Source organism: Muscardinus avellanarius (assembly GCF_963383645.1).
Source record: "Muscardinus avellanarius genome assembly, chromosome: 15".
Lineage (NCBI taxonomy): Eukaryota > Metazoa > Chordata > Mammalia > Rodentia > Gliridae > Muscardinus > Muscardinus avellanarius.
Window position 1 is genome coordinate 37,591,951 of NC_137801.1, and position 20,756 is coordinate 37,612,706.

The 20,756-nt window shown below is 37.5% G+C and overlaps 1 protein-coding gene across 1 annotated transcript in view; it reads right to left on the minus strand.

The window, feature by feature from the left end:
- LRPPRC (leucine rich pentatricopeptide repeat containing) overlaps positions 1-20,756 on the minus strand; it is a gene marked incomplete at both ends in the record, with an annotated part of 107,274 nt that overhangs the window by 1,386 nt on the left and 85,132 nt on the right. Inside the window, 6 exons of the mRNA XM_080711489.1 lie at positions 579-663; positions 3,053-3,127; positions 5,784-5,899; positions 6,025-6,164; positions 9,000-9,201; positions 14,090-14,178. Coding sequence (XP_080567615.1) covers positions 579-663; positions 3,053-3,127; positions 5,784-5,899; positions 6,025-6,164; positions 9,000-9,201; positions 14,090-14,178 — 707 coding nt within the window. The remainder of the gene's footprint in view (positions 1-578; positions 664-3,052; positions 3,128-5,783; positions 5,900-6,024; positions 6,165-8,999; positions 9,202-14,089; positions 14,179-20,756) is intronic.

The window sequence follows — 20,756 nt, forward strand, 5'->3', positions numbered from 1 at the left end:
CTGGCATATTTCCTTTCCCTACTTAGTGCATAATTTAATAGTAACATTTAAGTGTTTTATGCACCTGATACGAATTCAGGTTAGCTATTGCAAATGTGAAAAGGTTTATGATTACAGTACCACATAAAAAATGGGAGAACCAGTTTACTAATTCCAATTACTGAGTCTGTGGCCCTGACAAAAAAAATTAACGCAGTGATTCTCCATTTACTCCAGACCTGCAGTGAGCACACGAGCGGCTGGCAGATGAAAAGGTGCCACATTCAGTCTGAACTGTAAGGACACTTTAGACCGGGTCCCTTTTATATGTGATTGTTTGGCAATGAGCGAATAAAATGGCAAAGGCTGGAATTTCACTGGGACTTCAGGTAAACCTTGTGTTATACTGTTTAGCTACGGAGACTACTATTTCAAAGGAGTAGGTAGAATATTTAAAACATATCCTAAAGCTAAGCGAATTATTTTATGTCATCAGAAATTATCTGATATTTAGGATCACTGCCTTCAGCTGAAGACTTACTTGACTACACTACAAAATTTAAATCACTTAAATAATATAGTAAGATTAAATTTATTACCATAGCTTTTTATGATGGAAGAGTATGCTTCTTCCTTTTCACTTAGTTCAGGAATCAGTTCTAACAAAGACTTCAGAACTGGGGCCTAGAAAATTAAAAACAGGTAACACTGCCACAAACTCAAAAACAATACAACAGACCAATGATATATCAACATTTTGTCAGAGAGTCTTGACAATAATCACAACAAAACTATTGATTCAATTTATTCTCTCTCTCTCTCTCTCTCTCTCTCTCTCTCTCTCTCTCTCTCTCTCTCTCTCTCTCTCTCTCTCTCATTTTGGTGGTGCTGGGGAATGCCTGAAGGCATTCTACCTTAAGGCTACAATCTCAGGCCTATTTTATTTTTCTTATTTGGAAATAGGGTTGCGCTAAATTGCTGGCAATATTGCTAAGCTGCTGAGGCTGGTCTCAAACCTGACTCAGCCTCCCAAGTGCTGGAGATTACAGTATGTCACCATGCCTAAAACTGACTCAATTTAAAAGACTATTTTTTCTTCTGTGTATCTCAGCATTTGATGCTGATTCAATAAATCACAGCCAAAACACACCAGCATTTTTCAAAAGTTAATGGAATTCTATTTACATTTCTATGAATATTTTCTAAAATATAAAATATAATACTACCTCACTTAAAATATCTTAACAACTCTCTTTTGTCATTGATAGCCATACCAAAAAGCTATAAAATCCCAAGGGCAGAACAGGTCACAGCTGTATTTATGTGCCAAGTTTTTCTGATGAAATGTTAGAATCCAATAAAACATTGAGACATTTTCCCACCTGGTACAAGAGTCCTGATCTCACAGGGATTTTACTTGATTGCTTGGTGGGGGGAGGCTATGTAGACACTGCTATGGTTTTATTTCCTATAGAGAATCCAGAACTGCTTTAACCTTATGAATGACCAAACACCAGGTGTACTTCTAGACACACTCTTAACAGTGTGGAATAAAGCAATGATAAATATTACAGATATTTATACCATGCTCCCATTTCACCAGAGGTTAAATTTGGATTAACTACTGTCAGGCAGTAGAACACTGTAATTGACGTTTCCTGGAGCTGGGTGTGGTGGCCTACACTTGTAATCCCAGTACTTGCGATGCTGAGACAGGATGGCCACAGGTTCAAAAGATAACCTCAGCAAATAGTGAGACTCTCATCAAATTACTGAGACTGTTTCAAAATAAAAATAAAAAATAAGTCTGGGGGTATAGCTCAGAGGTAAAATGCCCCTGGGTTCAATCTCCAATATCACAAAAATTTTCCTGAAAGGAATATTGTCTTTTTTTGTTGTTGTTTTTTGGTACTGGGCATTGAACCCAGGTGCAGTCTACCTCTATAGTTCCATCCCTTTGCTATTTTTTACTTCAAACATGGTCTCATTGAGTTACCCAGGCTGGCCTTTAACCTGTGCCTCAGTCTCCCAAGTACTGGGATTACAGTAGCTAAGTTTTTAAAAAGTGTGTGTAGGTAGGGGAGATGTGAGGAAGTTAAAGAACACTAGACCTCCTCACCTTTAGGCAGTTCTACCTATGATATGCATTACAACTGGCATTCAGTTTGAAACTTCAAATATGTAAATAAACTAAGAATAGAGCTGCTGGTGCGGAATAGATCAAATCAGATCCAATCTTTAAAAACAATTACTGAGCTAGGTGAATCGCAGGTTTGAAGCCAGCCTCAACAACTTTGCAAGAGCGTTTCTAAATAAAAAATAAAACAGGGCTGGGTGTATAGCTTAGAAGTAAAAGACCCCTGGTTTCAATCTCCACAAAACAACAATAACAATAACACAATTACTTTTTATTTTTGGGTGGTACTGGGGATGGAACCCTTCTACCTCCGGGCTACACTCCCAGACCTATTTATATTTTATTTGGAAACAGGGTCTCTTAAGCCAGCGAGGCTGGCTTCGAACCTGCATGATCCTCCTGTCTCCGACTCCCAAGTGGTGGAATTACAAGTGTGTGCGACCACGCCCGGCACAATTACTTTTTTCGGCATAAAAAAATAAGATTTGCTTCTGTTACACACACACATATAATTTTTTACAGTATAAATAAGGTATCTGTATTAGTAAGATCATTAATTTGGGAGACCACACCAACATTAAAGCCAAATGGAAGCTGCCCAATGGAGATGCTGCAGTGGCAGGCCCCCTCGGCAGGGCACCAAGGGGACACAGCCAAGCACCATGACTAAATTTCCCATTTCTAAGGTCCTTTCTTGGAAGCTCTCAATGTACAAACACATGAACAGAGGATTTACTGCCTGCACTTGTTTTTGTGTTTCCAGCACAACTAAGGAGCAAGAATGACTCTATCAACTGTCTAAAAAAGTAAGCAAATATAGACAGGCAAAATCTTTATACGATCTTTTGGATTCTGAACCAACAAGCTCTTATGTTAGGCCACAGAGCAAGACTGTTTTGGAGCATCATGAATTTGTTAACAAGAAAAGCACAATACCTTTCCTGGTTTCCGAGAACTTCTGATACAGAACAGAGACAAAATTGGAGTTTGTTCAGCAATTGCACCACATCTCTAAAAATTAAAAACATTATTCAGTCAGTGAAGGCTTTTGATAAACAAGCAGATCAAGGTGAATATTTCCAATTAAGAAAGTTCACAATAATTCAGTAGTGTATCATTACCACCAAGAAGGCCTAATAGTCGACCATTTTTAAGGCAAGGAAAAAAGAAAACAAGTGCAAGTTATGCCAAGCTTTTGTGAATGTCATCCCTGGCATTTGCAAGTATGAAGTTTGTTTAAAAAGGAAAGAGAAAAATTAAACTGATGCTTCAACAACCATAGAACAAGGTTTAGGACTGCAAAGAAAAAGGAAAAAAAGAAACACTATTCCTCTCCAATTATACTGCCAAGCATTCACAAGTGAGCTAGGGATCATAAGGTTAATTATACATTTAATAAGGTGTCAGGGAGATAACTGCTCGTTTCTTTATAAAAATTAAAATGTACAAAGCAAGTTCTCTTTAAAGTATAATTACCTACACTTATGCATACAAAAGGACTGATTTCAATCTCTCTATTTTATAAAAGGCTTTCATTGCAACAGACAGCCAGTGCTTGAGAAAGAGACAAAAGTTAAACTAAAAAAAAAAAAGTTTATATGACAGACCAGATAAATCAAGTGTCTATCCAATCTTAGATGCTATAGTCAAATCAAATATGGCAAGACAATATTTTAGTTTACATTCATCATAGATGTCATTCTCTTAAGTTTCTAAAAGCACATTACTCTTTCAAAGCTTTAAAACACTGTCAATACTAAAATGAATAATATAAAAAGAACTTTTGGGGACACTCAGAACATTTACATTATAAACTGATGTTTTCGACATCTGTGAATAAAGTGTTCTTCACTAAAGCAAGAATAATCTTTTATTGTTTGACAAGCAAGTAAAGAATTTATCATCTGGAACCTGAGTGTACTAGAGGGGTGCAAATGAAAAGACTACTGTGGATGCATGAGCCCCTCCTGGGTGCACCACTGAGGGGAGACAGCTCAGAGGGCAGAAAGCCACCGCCCATCTTCTGCTTCAGGCTGCTGTCAATATTGCCCTTGATGACTCTGGCTTAGAAAAGAAGTACCAAGGGCTATTTTCTAGAGAACTATCAGAAGAAGTTGTTAGGAGTTGAATGAACACCATCATTGTCTCTGGGATGTGTTTAGATAGGAACACATCAAGATAAAATAACAAGAATGTATTTATTTCAAAATAGGAATTTTGACACTAAAGGCAGTAAATAAATAAAATAGTGAAGATCCCCTAAAATTCCTATCATAAATTCTTTTAAAGCCAGGTGTGGTGGTAAATGCTTGTAATTCCAGTACTTGGGAGGCTGAGACAGGAGGATATGGGTTCGCAGTCAATCTCAGATACTTGGTAAGGCCCTCTGCAACTTAGTGAGAACCTCTTTCAAAACAAAGAATAAAAAATAAACAAAGAATAAAAAATCAGGCTGGGGGTGTAGCTCAGAGGTAGAATGCCCCTGGGTTTAATCTTGAGCACTTAAAAGAGAGAGAGAGAGAGAGAGAGAGAGAGAGAGAGAGAGAGAGAAAGAGAAAGAAGTAAAAGAACCAAAACAAACAAGAAAATTCCCAATTAACTGGAATTCCTCTTTGTCTAGAAATAAAAGTAGAAAAGCCTTAGCAGTAGCACCAATATACATCTTTGTAATGCAACTATTAGCCAAGAGAAGAATTTTCAGGACTTCCTTTTATTTTATTTATTAATTTTTCAGGCCTTTTTTTAAAAAATGGCTTGGAGTTTACTGTGAACCAGATGCTCTTTAAATATCAAAACAGGAACTCAAGCAAATGGGTACAGTCTTACCTTTCCTATATCACAGCTAGTAGAAATGTAAGTGAATATAATACTATTTACTATCAGAAATTGGTTCTAGGCCTCAATTTGACACAGGGAGTCTACACAAACACAGCCGCTGGCGGGATCACGGTGACTGTTTGACTGCCACCTGCTGGGAAGGGGCTCCCGGCGGTGCCTGTTTGTGTACACTGCCAGTGGCAGCTCTGATCACCCACCGTTCTGTCGCACTTGGAACAGCTTTATATTTAGTGCTGTTAAAATGGCATGAATGCAGTTGTCTCCTTCCCTGAAGATTGCTAATTTAACTGCGAGTGCGGGCCACAGAGACCTGCATTTGTCATTTAATGTGTCTGTGACACACAAGTGAATAGAAAGCAAATTCAACTCTTAATAAACCTTGAATAAGGCACTGAGAATGTTTGAGTATTCAAGTGAGAAGCTGTACTTGAAAAGCAAACATTTTCTACTTTCTGTTTGCAAACTGTGTTGTCATGGTGATGCACAGTATTTAGAGCATTAGAGAAATTAAAATAGGAAATAAAAGAAATTATTGTTTACTTGCATTATCCATCTAGACAGAAACTTTTGTCTTTAAATCATTTCAGCAAAATCTGTCTTCCCTTCCCCTTAACCTCCTTTTAATTTTGAGAACATTTTTGGTCTTATATTGTGTCTTTAAAATGGGCAGCCTATAACCTACAATCCAGTTCCTTGTCATAAAACCTTGATTCACACTGAAATCCAATGTCTAGGCAGCACCACACTTCATTTCCAATATTCCTCCACATTCTTATTTAGTATTTTCTCAGCTTGCATCTCACAAGCCGCAAGCCTCAGTGTTCATTACCTGAAGGAGAGCTCTGGCGTCTTCTACCTTGCCTGAATCAACAAGCTGAAGGAAAAGATCGGTGACAGGTTTATAAACTGCAAACTGATTGGCCAATCTCTCTGCCATGATGCTTACTGGAAAAATGACAGGTAAGAAAAATCTTGGTAAACAAGGGCATGACTCATTCACAAAGGAAATCTGGTCCAGTTTTACCAGAAGAAAATGTGCTTCTGTCTTTTTAACAAAACAACCAACTTACACTTTTCGACTGCTGGTTCCATCTGCTCCTCTATGACTTTTCTGAATAAGTAGGCCAGGCCAAAGTACTGAGGTTCTATGGTTTGATTGTCTGAAGTAAGCATATTTTCAATGTTTTCTATGGCAACATCTATGTTATTACTGTAAAAGAAAAATCATAGAGATATACATTGTAGCCAGTTTTCATAAGATCCACTTATGCAAATAAATAATTCAGAAAGCAAAGGAAATACAATTAACCAGATTAAAACACTATGGAAGCCAGGAGGTGTGGTAGCCCACACTCGTAATCCCAGCACTCGGGAGGCTGAGACCGGAGGATTGTGGTTTGCAGAGAGCCTCAGCTACTGAGGCCCTCAACAACTTAGTGAGACCTGTTTCAGAATAAAGAATAAAAAATAGGGCAGGAAGTGTAGCTCGGAGGTCAAATGCCCCTGGGTTCCATCCCCAGACCCAAAAAACAAAACAAAACAACAAAATGCTATGGAACTAAATCCAATCACATTTAGGTAGCAAAAGCAATTACTGAGTGGTTCATAATATATTAGCTACTTATTTTACTTCATGTTAGTTGAAATAGCTGCTTATTTTAAAATGCTGCTGCTCCAGAGACAAGATGAGAACCAATTATATACAGAAAAACTAATCAGCATAGCTTTAGCATTTGAGTTTATAGCTCTTTGAATATAAAATGAAAACTTTATTTAACCTTATAATTTTGGCTTTAGATTCTTAACGGTAACTATTACATACGGTAGGTAATATATAACATCCAGGATTTCTTTTTTCTTTTCTTTTTTTTGGTGGTACTGGGGTTCCTGGAAACCTTTCTACCTCCATGCTACACTCCCAGACCTATTACTTACACACACACACACACACACACACACACACACACACACACACACACACACACACACATACACACACATTTTTTAATTTGGAAACAGGGTCTCTTAAGCCAGCAAGCCTAACTTCGAACCTGCGCAATCCTGTCTCCGCCTCCCAAGCGCAGGGATTACAAGTGTGTGCCACCACGCCCGGCTAACATCCATTTCTAAAAGCTCTCATGTTTTCAAAAGTGTATTTTCTGTTGCTAACCCACAGTCACATAAATTTCCTTTTACCTGGTACCATATGCTTAGAAAATAATAAAGTTCTCAGAAAAACGCGTCTTTACATTGAAAAAAATCAGTTTGCATGGCCTTACTGAATAAATTATGAAACAAATTACAAATATATTTTAAGTTAAGGTAATCTAAAATTTATACTTTACAGTTCAGATATGGTACTCCAAATGAAAACAATCTATCTTATGTTGAAATTATTAATTAAAAATATAAAACCTTCAACTAAAATATATATCCTATTATAACATAGTTTTCTTATGGTGTCAGAATTATTTTGATAGTGAGTAAAATATGTTCTTCCAGCCAGGCACAGTGACACACACCTGTTCTCCCAACTACTCCAGAGGCCAATGCAGGAGGGCACCAAGTCTGAGGCCAGCCTGGACAATTTAGCAAAAGCCTGTCTCAAATTAAAAAAGCAAAAAGGATATTGCTCGGTGGTAGAGCACCCCTAAGTTCAATACCCAGGACTGAGGAAAACAGGTGTCCACATGGTATAAAACTGTGTTTATATAATAACTTTTAAAGGGGTTCTTTTTTTTTTTTTTTTTTTTGTCTTTTTTGGAACTGGGGCTCGCCAGAGCGCCACACCTGCAAAGCAGGCGCTTTGCCACTGAGCTACATCCCGGCCCCTATACAATAACTTTTAAAAAGTTTATCCAGCTTGTCCTTTTGAAGTTTTCCTTAATTATTATTATTTTTTAAGTGGGATTGAACCCAGGGGTATTCTACAGAATCTCTAAGCTACATCCCCAGTCCTATTTTTTATTCTTTATTTTTTATTTTTGCGGTACTGGGAATGGAACCCAGGGGCATTCTATCTCTGAGCCACACCCCCAAGCTTATTATTATTATTTTTTAAATGCTTTATTTTGCATCAGGGTTCCAAAGGACCTCACTAAGTTGCAAAGGACCTTACTAAGTAGCTGAGGCTGTCCGTGATCCTCTTGTCTCGGCCTCTCAAATGCTGGGATTATAAGCATGAGCCACCATGCCCAGCTTATTCTTTCTTTATTTTTTTGCAGGTCTGAAAACCCAGGGCTATTTGACCTCCCGAGCTACATCCCCTGCCCTATTTCGTATTCTTTATTTTGAAACAGGGCCTCACTAAGTAGCTGAGGCTGTCCACGAACTGCAATCTTCTGATCTCAGCCTCCTGAATGCTGGGATTACAAGCGTGCGCCACCACGCCCGGCTTATTCCTTACTTTTGAAACAATAGCAACAAAAAACCCCCAAGCCTTAATGTATGTCTACAGTGGTGATCCTCAAAAAGGAATCTAGAGATGCTGGTGAGATAATCAATTCTTAATACCTTCGCCTTCTCTCGTGAATTTATTAGAGTAATGACAGTGTGGATTGGTAGGAAATACAGAAATAATTTTGTTCTTTTTAGTCTTGGGGATGTAATCAAAGACCTTGTACTTATACTTGGTAAGTACCTGTTCTACCATTGAGCTAACAGCCCCATTTTTAGCAAACTTGCTGAGCCCTCTGTTTCAAAATATGCCAATAGAGTCTCACTCTCAAGTACTACTGCTGACAAAGAGTTTTCACTTTTCTAAGGAAATATTTTGACAACAAGATGTCTGGCATATATATACACACACATATAGATGCATATATATGGGGGGAGGGAGAAAGAAGGGCTGGCAACTGTATAATAAACTTTATGAATATGATAAATGCTGTTTACTCAAGTTTAATTTGAAGATAAAAATAAATTTCTAACATAAAATAACCAGCATTTAAATTTCCTCGGTAGTTTTAAGTTTCCAAAGCCTAGAGAAGTTTTTAAAGGTGGTCTTTAAACTAATGTTCATTCCAGAAAGCTTGACGTTACTCACTTCTTCATTTGTGCCAAAGCAAGGTTGTTGATGAAAACCATACGCGAGAGTCCAATTGCGTCTAGTCCGCTTACCATCTTCTGAATTGCTTCTATGCTCTGTGTGTCGCCCTTCAACGCACACGCCTGGATAAGGCGAGTAACTGATAACTTGGAAGGGGTCTGCTCCAGGTCTAAGGCTGTTTTTAGAGTTGTTAAAGCCGCTGAAATAGAAGAGCAAAAAACAGAATCTTTCTTATCTGACAAATGTTGGCTTTAATGCATACAGAAAACCAGCTTTTAAGTGTAAGCACCAAATGGCTACATAGAAAAGTAATGAATAATTTACTCTAGATTACAGAAAATAGAAAATCTTCATAAGAAATCTTAAAAAGAGAAAACTTATTTGAAAACTCTATCGGTAAGATATTAGAGGCCAGAGACCTTTCTTCTTTATGCCACAGAAAAAATACAAATGTGACAGAGACAGGCTATGTGAACTGCACTTAGGCGCTGACAAGTTCAGAGAAGTATAAATAAGGAAGATTTTTAAAAAGTAAAGAGTTTCCAAAAGTATGTAACTTCTACCTACATTTATACTTTCCCAGATTTTATCAACCCCAAAATTATATGACTATTAAAACTGATATAAATACTTGATATAAATATCACATAATCTATGCTGGGCGTGGCGGCACACGCTTGTAATACCAGTGCTTGGGAGGCTGAGACAGGAGGATCGCACAGGTTCAAAGCCAGCCTCAGCTACTGAGTGAGGCTCTTAGCAACTTAGTGAGACCCTGTTTCTAAATAAAGTATAAAATAGGTCTGGGAGTATAGCCCGGAGGTAGAAAAACCCCTGGGTTCCACCCCTAGTACCACCAAAAAAAAAAAAAAAAAAAAACCAAACACATATTCCAAAGATATCTTTTTTTATGTGTACAGTACTGGGGATTGAACCTACCTCCAAGCTACATCTCCAGCCCTATTTTATTTTTTACTTTGAAACGGGGTCTAAGTTGTGGAGGGCAGCACAGAGTTGCTGAGGCTGGTTGTGAACTTGTAATCCTTTTGTCTCAGCCTACCCTCCCAAGTTACTGGTATTACTAGTGTACACCACCACGGCAGGCTCTGAAGATTTCTTTCTTGAAATGTCTCTTTCTCTCTAGCTCAGCAAGGATCAGACAAACTTGGACATTCAACACTCACACTAACAGATTTAATTAACATGATTAGGCACCTTGCAGCTATTTTCTTGTATTTCATTTTCAAAGAAAACAATGCCCATTCAAATCTGTATGGCTATAGCCAGTGGTGGTACGTGTATTTTTTAAAAAATCAGAATTACAAGTACTTGATTATAAATATGGATTGTTTTTCTAATTTACTGATTTGTTTAAGTACTGTGAAATCCTATATTAAATAGTGATAGTTGGGAGAGAGCAGAAGTAATATTTAGCATAACAATCACCACCACTAAGAAAACTTCATGGCTTCTGAGCAATCAAATCAAAGTAACCTAGACAAAACTTAGACTCTTAAGGCAGCTTTCCCAATAAGAAGAGCTTATTTTCCACAGAAGAATGGGAGAGGGTAATAATTAAACAGTCTATTAAAAACAATACAGTATAAGACAGGCAAATTTAGTCTTTATTGTTGAATAAACTATTATTATTCCAAATCTATAACTATTTTACATCTGTGATTCTTAGGGAAAAAGGTAACAAAATCATGTTCAATAAAATTTTATAAATATACATGTATATACAGAAAATAAGAATGCTTTATACTATCTTAAAAATATAGTCTACAGAAAATAAGCTTGATGCCAGACATGGTGGCACATGACTGTAATCCCAGTACTCAGGAAGCTAAGATAGGAGGATCCCAGGTTCGGAGCTAGCCTCAACTACCTAACTAGTAAGGCCCTCTGCAACTTAGTAAGACCCTGTTTCAAGATAAAGAATAAAAAATAAGGCTGGGGGTATAGCTCAGAAGTAGAATGCCCCTGGGTTCAATCCTCAGGACTGTGCAAAAAAAAAAAAAAAAAAAAAAAAAAGTAAGAAAGAAAACTAGAAAAATGAAAGGAAATAAGCTTGGTTGTATCGTGTTAACTGGTGGTCACAAAGAGATAATCAAGTTAAAATATTCTCAGGCCCTGAGTATACTGTCACTTAGGGAGGACTTTCCCATCATTGTATTAAAATAAAATAAAATACATAATGATGGCAACTTGAATTTATTGAGCACTTACTATATTTGTCAAGAATTTACTACATAGTAGGCACAATACTAAAAAGCTATACTTACAACTACCTTTCAGAGATAATTAATTAATTTTACAGATGAGCTACTGATGCAGAGTTCAAATGTTTTTCTCAAGTCAAACTTATACTGCAACACACCAACCCAAGTCCAACCATCTCCATCTCAGAGGCTGCATATATGGGTACATGAGAGAAAGCAGAGATGAGGAGAAGAGACCATTCTGTGTCTATCCCAAAGGAGCACAAGGCCTTGTGGGCTAAATCATATTCTCACCCAGAACTTGTCATCTTTTCAGCTAATAACTTGAGGGGCACCCAAAATGGCACTCACCCACTTTCTTTCTCCCTGAGTCTTTTTCCATTGTCACTCAATTCAAACATTTATTCAGTTACTCACTAGTCATACTTGAGTATATTGCAAAGGTGCTACAAATTAGGTTTTAATATTCTATAACAGTTTTAAATAAAACTGTAATAGGATTGAACTTTTTTTTTTTTTTTTTGGTACTGCCTTAGATGGAGTTTACTAAAAGAAAGCTGACCCGGGTATGGTGGCACACAGTTGTAACCACAGATTTCGGGAGGCTGAGACCAGGATTGTGTTACATGGACAGCCTCAGCTACTTAGTGAGGTTCTCTGCAACTCAGTGAGACCCTGTTTCAAACTAAAGAATACAAAATAGGGCAGGGGATATAGCCTAAAGGTCGAATGCCCCTGGGTTACATTCCCACACCCGCAAAAAAAAAAAAAAAAAAAAAGGAAAAAAAAAAAAAAAAGAAAGAAAGCTGAAAGAGTGAAGGGCATAAGAATGGCAAGGGGTTTAAAAATCAGAAACTTCCATTGGCCATGGAGGAACATGTGGATATGAGAAAAGGGTCAACACTGTTTCCATCCTTCACAGAGGTTTAACTGTAAGGAAGGTCTGGCTAAGGGGTTGGGGTTGGTTGGCAGTAGGGGAACAGTATGCTCATGACTCCTCATACAAATCCCATTTGAGCTAAAGAGCTGGGAAGGGAGGATGAGAAATGACACCATGTCCTTTCTTGTTGTTTTCATGGGGCACTTAAAATACCAGTCAAGGGTAGCAGTCAAGTTAAACAGGGTTTAACATATTTAGCTCAAATATGAACCCTTGAAATTAAAATTAAAAAGCATTTTGTTTCAGGTCTGGGGGTGCAGCTCACTGATAAAGCACTTGCCAAAAGTACACAAGGCCATGTATTCAATCCCCAGAAAGGCGGCAAAAAAAAAAAAAAAAAAAAAAAAGCTTTGTTCTTCATTCTTATAGAAACATACGCTATTTACAACAATGAGCTTATTTATTTGGGAAATAATTATAATTTCCCAATGCCCTAAAATTGTCATTTCTACATGAAAAACTTAAAAAGTCTATCCTACTGGAAATAAAATGAAAGCTTTTAAATTTTATAACATGCCTACACTATTTAATTAAAACTTAAGGAGCCAGGTGTGGTGTCCCACACTTATAATCCCAGCATTTGGGAGGCTGACAGGAGGATCACATTTTGCGGACAGCCTCAGCTACTCGGTGATGCCCTTTGCAACTCAGTGAGACCCTGTTTGAAAATATAGAATAAAAGTAGGGCTGGGGGGTATAGCTCAGAGGTAGAATGCTACATTCTACCTGGGTTCCATCCCCAGTACCGAAAAAACAAACAAACAAACAAACAAACAAACAAACAAACAACAAAACTTAAGACTATCTAGATGAATATGCTGTGTGGAATGTTGAAGTAAAAATGTTGCAAAATTTCTTGAAAAAAATCACCACTTACAAAATCAGCCCTAATCAATTAAGGTCACAGCTAAAGATCAGTATGCTTAGGTATCATAAGTAATCCCAAAGCTGCACAATTAGACAGCAACTTTCCCCCAGGGATGTTAAATTATTTTACAAACATGCAACTGAGGAATAACACCACTATTACAGTCTGCGGAAGAAATCAGATAACATAATTAACAGCTAGAGAGCTTACCCTTAACAATCCCCTAAGTAGGTTTTTGTTGTATTGGCAAAACTGTATTACTGTATTGATTAAAATTCAAATGGAAAACTTAGCGTGAAACGCTACTTACCTAAATTTAAGAGAGACATCATTGTCCCCCTTGGGAGCTTATTCATAAGACCTCCAGATCCAAATCCACCCCACTGCAACACATAAACAGCCTCTCCCAATCCAATCCTGCCCAAAGTCTTCTCCATATCTTTCTGGTGTCACCCTCTTAACATTTACTCTAACTATTAAAAACTCTAACCTTCAAACAAACATCATATTTTATTGCTGCTCGTATTATGAACTTTTAAAAAAGTATTAGATTAAGTTTAAAAAATCAATATTATAATCATTTGGTGCACAATCCCATACATTTAACACTCAATTTAACTCATTTGCTATCTCAAACACAACCAACACAATATGCAAGAAACAACTGCTGGGAATTGTTTCAGACACTAGAAAGTATGTTAATTTCCAAAGCAAAATGACTTGTGCTGTGAATTTTAACGCACTTGAAAGCCTGTACTTTTTCTCATTCTGGAACACAAATTTTGCATGTCTGAAGAGCTGTGATTCATCTTAAGAAAACCCATCTTGTGTTAAATGGAATGGAAACTGGACTAAGTGGTCAAATGACAAGTACATTCATATTCAAGCTGTATTATAAATGCATGTACAGTAATTTACGTCTCTCAGCTACCACAAAAGGCTCTTGATAAGCAGGTAATTTGCTAAATGGACTCCTTTATCCAAGTATTCGAAGGGCGTTACAAGAAAAATCTGCAGAGGCATTAATGTGACGTAAAGGTCAAGCATTGTGACATACCTTTCAAATAATCCCGCCTAACTTGCGTTATGATGAGGAGGCTGTTGGCAGCATCGTTCAGTGTGAAGCCCTTGATGTGGGTCTCAGCGCTAAAAGAAGCAGACATTTAGAAAGGAATTACTGACATGCTTCTGATACGATAATAAATGGTTGAGCACCAAGGTGAAATTATAAAAACTACTGTTCGTATGTTAAAAATATTGCTGCAAAATATCGACCTGGAGACAGCTTTTGTGTTATCCTGTCAATGGTTATAGAAGGATAATTTTTTTTTGCATTCTGACAGATGACAAAGTTGGAAATGAGCAACAAAAGAAACAAAGTACAAGATTTTTTTAAACAATCGGTTCAGATTCTTGAATGCTGACATATTAGATGACTAAAATAACTGCATGCCCTGCATTGTTCAGCTGTATCCTAAGCTGGATACTTTTTCCTCTTTTTTCTACATTCATCATAATTATAAAATGTAAAACTATTCTTCCAGCAACAAAATGAACACTTACTTTCAGCACTGTATATTTTAAATATAAACTAAAGCATATTACTAACCAACACCATATCATTTGGTTGATTAATTTTCAAATTTCTGTCATGTAGATACATATTGTTCTTAAAAGCTTTTAAATATACTGCAGAACCAAAACCGTTATATTACAACGGACACAAAACCATCTTGTCCTAGCCTTAAAACTGAACGAAAACCCCTCAACTTTTAAAAACTCAAGAGCAAAAAGCAAAACAAACAAACAACAACAAAAACCAAACCAAAACAAAAAACACACAACTGTTTTACTTCTGAAACCTACAGGATTGGGGACAAGGGGGGGGGAGGAGCCAGAACGAAACTCAAAACCTAACTGAATATGACTTCTGTTGGTTACACAGTCTGCACATCTCTTGTGATGAAATTTTAGCATTGCTAATGGCCCCCTGGGTTCATATCCTGATTAGGAAATCTCCACAGGTCAAAAAAAGCAAAGCAATTGCTGCTATTTTCCTTATGGAGTGGTGACCTTGGGGGCAGCCCTGTAGGATACCGATGGGAGCCTCTGTGCCCAGCAGACTGGAGGAAAGCAGGACTACTGCTTAACTATTCTCATCAATCCCAGGAAAATCCTCCAAAGACACCAGGACACGCCCGCCCTCTTAGTCACTTGCAGCCTCTAAGGCTCACCCTTGCAGTCCCTGGACACAGGATTTTCTTATTCCCTGGACCAATCCTCTTAATCCCACCAAAGTACCCACTGCTCAGTTTGACTTTCTCTTTGTCCCATCTGTCAAAGCTCTTAAGTCGACAACACATGCATAAGACTATAAATTACATAAAATAAAGGATTTGCTTTCTCAATCTGTAGCATGATTAAATAAGAATTACATTATTATTAAAAGCTTCTTCATGCCACTATTTTATGTTATAGCATATTTACTTAAGAATATTACTGAAAACTCTAAAACGATAAGGTAACAAAACTTCCCTTTAACAAACAAGTGTAGACTATAAACCTTTAAAAAATCTAAAGTACACATTGTAGCCCGGAGGTAGAAGGGCTTCCAGGAACCCCAGTACCACAAAAAAAAAAAAAAAAACAAAAAACCACATAGCATTCTTTTTTCAACAATCTCTTTCTACCTCAAGAATCTATTTGTTACAAATACTAAAGTGAAGATTAAATATTAGAAAGAAAAAGCATTCTCATATCTACTATGTTATATGGAGAAAAACTGACCAATCACAATCAAAATATATTCCAAACTGGTAAATTGAGAAAAACTATAAAAATTTACCAATAAAGATCTTTGCATTTAGGTCATTCAATCGATACAATAAAGGAAATTTGCTTTTGACTCATAATTTTGATTTTTCCAGAGACTTTTTGTGATGATGGGAAAATTCCTCATCTGTGCTCTCCAATATGCTATATGTCACTACTGAGACAGAGGAACAGAAATAATATAACCTCACTACACCTAACTTTATATAATTTCAATTTAAACAACAACCACATACGGCTGGTAATAGATTGGACAGAACAAAAGTCGAAACTTAAAAATAAATAAATAGCCAGGCGTGGTGGCGCACACTTGTAATCCCCGCACTTGGGAGGCGGAGAACAGGAGGATTGCACAGGTTCGAAGCCGGCCGCGCTGGCTTAAGAGACCCTGTTTCCAAATAAAAATATAAAAAAATAGGTCTGGAAGAGTAGCCCAGAGGTAGAAGGGCTTCCAGGAACCCCAGTACCACACACACAAAATATAAATAAATAAATAAATAAATAATCAACTGTAAAAAAAAAAAAAATCTATCTTAACCAAATGGTACTATAGGGAATATTCCACATTAGACGTTTCAAAGCAATGAATGAACTATTAAGAATTGTTTTTATAACAGTGCATTGGGCATTAGCCAAGTGATGATTTCTATTCCTTTCAATAAGCCTCACTAAGTAGCTGAGGCTGACTTCAAAGCCGTGTGATCCTCCTGTCTCAGCCTCCCAAGCGCTGGGATTACAAGCATGCGCCACCACGCCTGGCTGAAACATTTTTAAAGAAGCCAACTCTCTTCTATTTTTAGTTTTCTTATATTTTAAAGGAAAACTTAGGGTGAACGGTTTTAAGGGAGGGAAAATACTTATTCAAAGAGCAGTAAAGGATATAAATTGTTTTAACTCTGATAATACCAAATGGTAATCTTAGGGAATTGAGGGTCATGTAACAATAGCCCTTCTTTACCCATATCTTCTCCCTGCTGGCTTTTTATTTCATTCTTTCTAGAAATAATGCTAAATCTATCACTGGATTTTCTGGGCTCTCAGCAATTTAGTGAGACCCTGTTTCCAAATAAATGAAATAGGTCTGGGAGTATAACCCAGAGGTAGAAAAGCCTGTGGGTTCCACCCCAAGTACCACCAAAAAAACGAAAAGAATAAAGAAAAAAGTTTCAAGGCAGCTGTTACTGTTCAAAGTTTCATGGCTTGTAGAGCATATTAAATAGCCTTGTCAATAAAACTGAAGAAAAATCACTAGAAGTCAAGTGCATCTGTAACACACTAAGAGTCAGCAAAGAAAAAGATGGCAATTTTTAAGTTCATTGTCTGCTTTTAGGATTGAGTAAGTGGCACAATCTAGTTATAACAGCTGTTCTTCATGGACTGAGAAAAAAGGGGTCACAATATGAGGAATTAATTAACTATTATATATATAATATATATATATATTATATATATAATTTAATCAGATTTAACTCAATTTACTATTCTACATGGATGCAATATTTTATTGGTTCAAAGGAAAGGACATGTATCCGATCCCCATGATGACCTGAGGCTTCATACCTCCAATTCTCTTGGGCCCACACAACCACGTGGGGAAGGAAGATATAGAATAATCCTGGTACAATAACATGGCTAAGCCGGGCGTGGTGGCGCACGCTTGTAATACCCGCGGCTTGGGAGGCGGAGACAGGAGGATCGCGCAGGTTCGAAGCCAGCCGTGCTGGCTTAAGAGACCCTGTTTCCAAATAAAAATATAGAATAGGTCTGGGAGTGTAGCCCGGATGTAGAAGGGCTTCCAGAAACCCCAAATACCACCCCCCCCAAAAAAAAGGCTAAAATAAAAGTGCTTTCAAGTGTGCAGAAATTCTTATTTGTGGGACCTAAATAGTCAAACTCGAAAGCAAAGAGTAAAACTGAGCATAGTAGCACACATCTGTAACCCCAGTACTTGGGAGGCTGATCCCTGGAACTTGAGACTGCAAATTTGATTCCAACCTTGGCAACTTAGTGAAAATCTGTTTCAAAATAAAAAGAGCTGGGAGTGGAGCTCAATGGTAGAAGAGGGAAAATGGAGAGATGATAAAAATTACCAAATTTGTTGTGCAAGATAAGACATAGTGCCTATATAGCTAACAATACTACACTGCATGCTTAAAGTTGCTAAAAGGGTACATAATCTGTATTTTTACATATACACACACGACTCAATAACAAAAATAATAAAAGTGGGAGAAAACTTTGGGAGGTGATGGAGATTTTTATGGCCTTGACAGTTGGCAGTGATTTGATTCATGAGTATATAATCATCCTTATCCCCAAACACATTCTCATAGTGTATGTGTGTGTGAAATAAAAGGGTTATGCTTATAACTCTCTTCTAGGTCAGTGTCTTTCAAATTTGTTAGATAAAGACTCAAGGTGGAACTACAGAAAGAACTGTCTCAACCTAGTTCTGGGTAGATACACACACACACACACACACACACACACACACACACACACACACCCCACAATCCTGCATCAGTGAATGAGAGGCACACAAACTCCATCAACTTTCATTTTCTAGTTTCAACTTATGACGGTTTTCTGTTTTGAGTATGTCTTAGAACATACTTAAATGTAAAATGTTAGTACAATTCACCATGAAGGGTATGTCATCAAGATGTTCAATACATAATTATCAAATCACCTGTAGTGTTTAGTAAAACACATATTACCCAGTCCTGCAACAGATTAGTTGTATTGTTGTGTGGGCTATGAGGAGTCCTTTAATGCTGCCAGAATGAGGACCACTGTTCTAGAACTAGCCCAATAAAAATATTTAAATCTGTACTTTTGAGAGCAACTTCAAGATTAAATGGCTTAATTTTTTAAAGTTTCCTTCTTTGCTTTTATTGCCTTATGTAATCATACCTAATTCTCACCACAAAACGTTCCTCTCTTTTTTCTGACTTCTTATCTTTTCAAATCACTGTTGTTTCGCTGCCTGTGAACCTGCTATTCTCCTGTCTCAGCCTCCCCAGTCTGGGATTACAAGGGTATGTCACCAAGACTGGCCAAGAGGAATTTTAGAAGACCCTTGACCTTAGTGGTTACTAAGAAATATTGCAGAATACTGTTAATTGCAAAATTTCCAAGTCACTATTTGAGGGTATATCAAGTATTCTAGAGTTACATAATTTAATTAGCAATGAAATAAACACAAATGAGACACAAAGCACATTAAATACCTGAACAGTCCTAGTGTGACTATATCAAAACATAAATGACTCAAGAACTCCCCACTACATTTACACATAGTCAAGTAGTCATATATAACCCATTTTCCAAAACACACTAGAATATAAACAGTAAATATTATTGCTATGATGCATAACTTTAATAAATAGTATTAACACCAAGTTTTCTAGTGATTTGAAAGAATGGTAAGCATCAATTTTCTATTCAGGATTCTTTTCTTTTTTTTTTGGGTGGTATTGGGCATGGAATCCAGAGGCTTTTTACCTCCGGGCCATAATCCTAGACCTATTTTTTAATATTTTATTTGGAAACAGGGTCTCACTAAGTTGCTGAGAGCCTCACTAAGTAGCTGAGGCTGGCTTCGAACCTGTGCAATCCTCCTGTATCAACCTCCCAAGTGCGGAGATTACAAGCATGCACCACCATGCCAGGCAATAATATTCAGGATTCTAATATTCTTTTTTTTTTTTTTTTTTGGTGGTACTGGGGGTGGAACCCAGGGACTTTTTACCTCCGGGCTATACTCCCAGACCTATTTTACATTTTATTTTGAAACAGGGTCTCACTAGTTGCTGAGAGCCTCACTAAGTAGCTGAGGCTGGCTTTGAACCTGTGCGATCCTCCTGTCTCAGCCTCCCAAGTGCGGGGATTACAAGCGTGCACCACCACGCCCGGCAGGATTCTAATATTCTAAAAGTGCTATGATTTAAAATTTTGTCAGAAAAAAATTAGCTGACATAGATTACTTCAGAATCCACTGTATATGAGGAAAAGATTGATCTGTCCTGTTGAAAAGAAAGCTACTAATCCATGAACAGAACAGGTCTTGAACTCTTCAAGAGTCATATAGAAAACACACCAACAAAAAACTTTTAACTGGGCGTGGTGGTGCATGCTTGTAATCACAGCATTTGGGAGGCTGATATGGGAGAATCACAGCTCACAGAGAGCCTCAGTTACTATTAATGAAGCTCTTTGCAACTCAGTAAAACCTTGTTTCAAAATAAAAAAATAAAACGGGGCATGGTGGTGCATGCTTGTAATCCCAGCACTTGGGAAGCTGAGACAGGAGGATCGCAGAGGTTCAAAGCCAGCCTCAGCTACTTGGGTGAGGCTCTCAGCAACTTAGTGAGACCCTGTTTCCAAATAAAGTATAAAATAGGTCTGGGAGTATAGCCCGAAAGTAGAAAAGCCCTGGGTTCTACCCCAAGCACCACACACACACACACACACACACACACATAAATTAAAAAAAAAAAATCGGGCTGAGGATGTAGCTCTGAGGTAAAATGGCCCTGGGTTCAATCCCCAGCACACCACACACACACATAATCTAGGGGATGAGCCTAAGAGATAAAACCATTACCGAAGAGGTTTCTTTAAAAAAAACAAACCAAAAAATACTAAGGAAGGAGAAAGAGCAATGGCATAAAAAAATCTGTTAAGTATATTTTCTTAATTTCATGTAATACTGTGTATTTGTCATGTGAAGGAAAGTCAGAGGCTGAGAAGTAGCCTGTGTTTCCCAGGGATCCAACCTGCCCTTTCCAGCCCTTGGCATCATCACTGTGTCAGGCCACACCCACCAAAACAGGCACAAGGGTTTAATTGCTGAACAAGAAATAGAACTTAATAAAAATTACTGCACATGA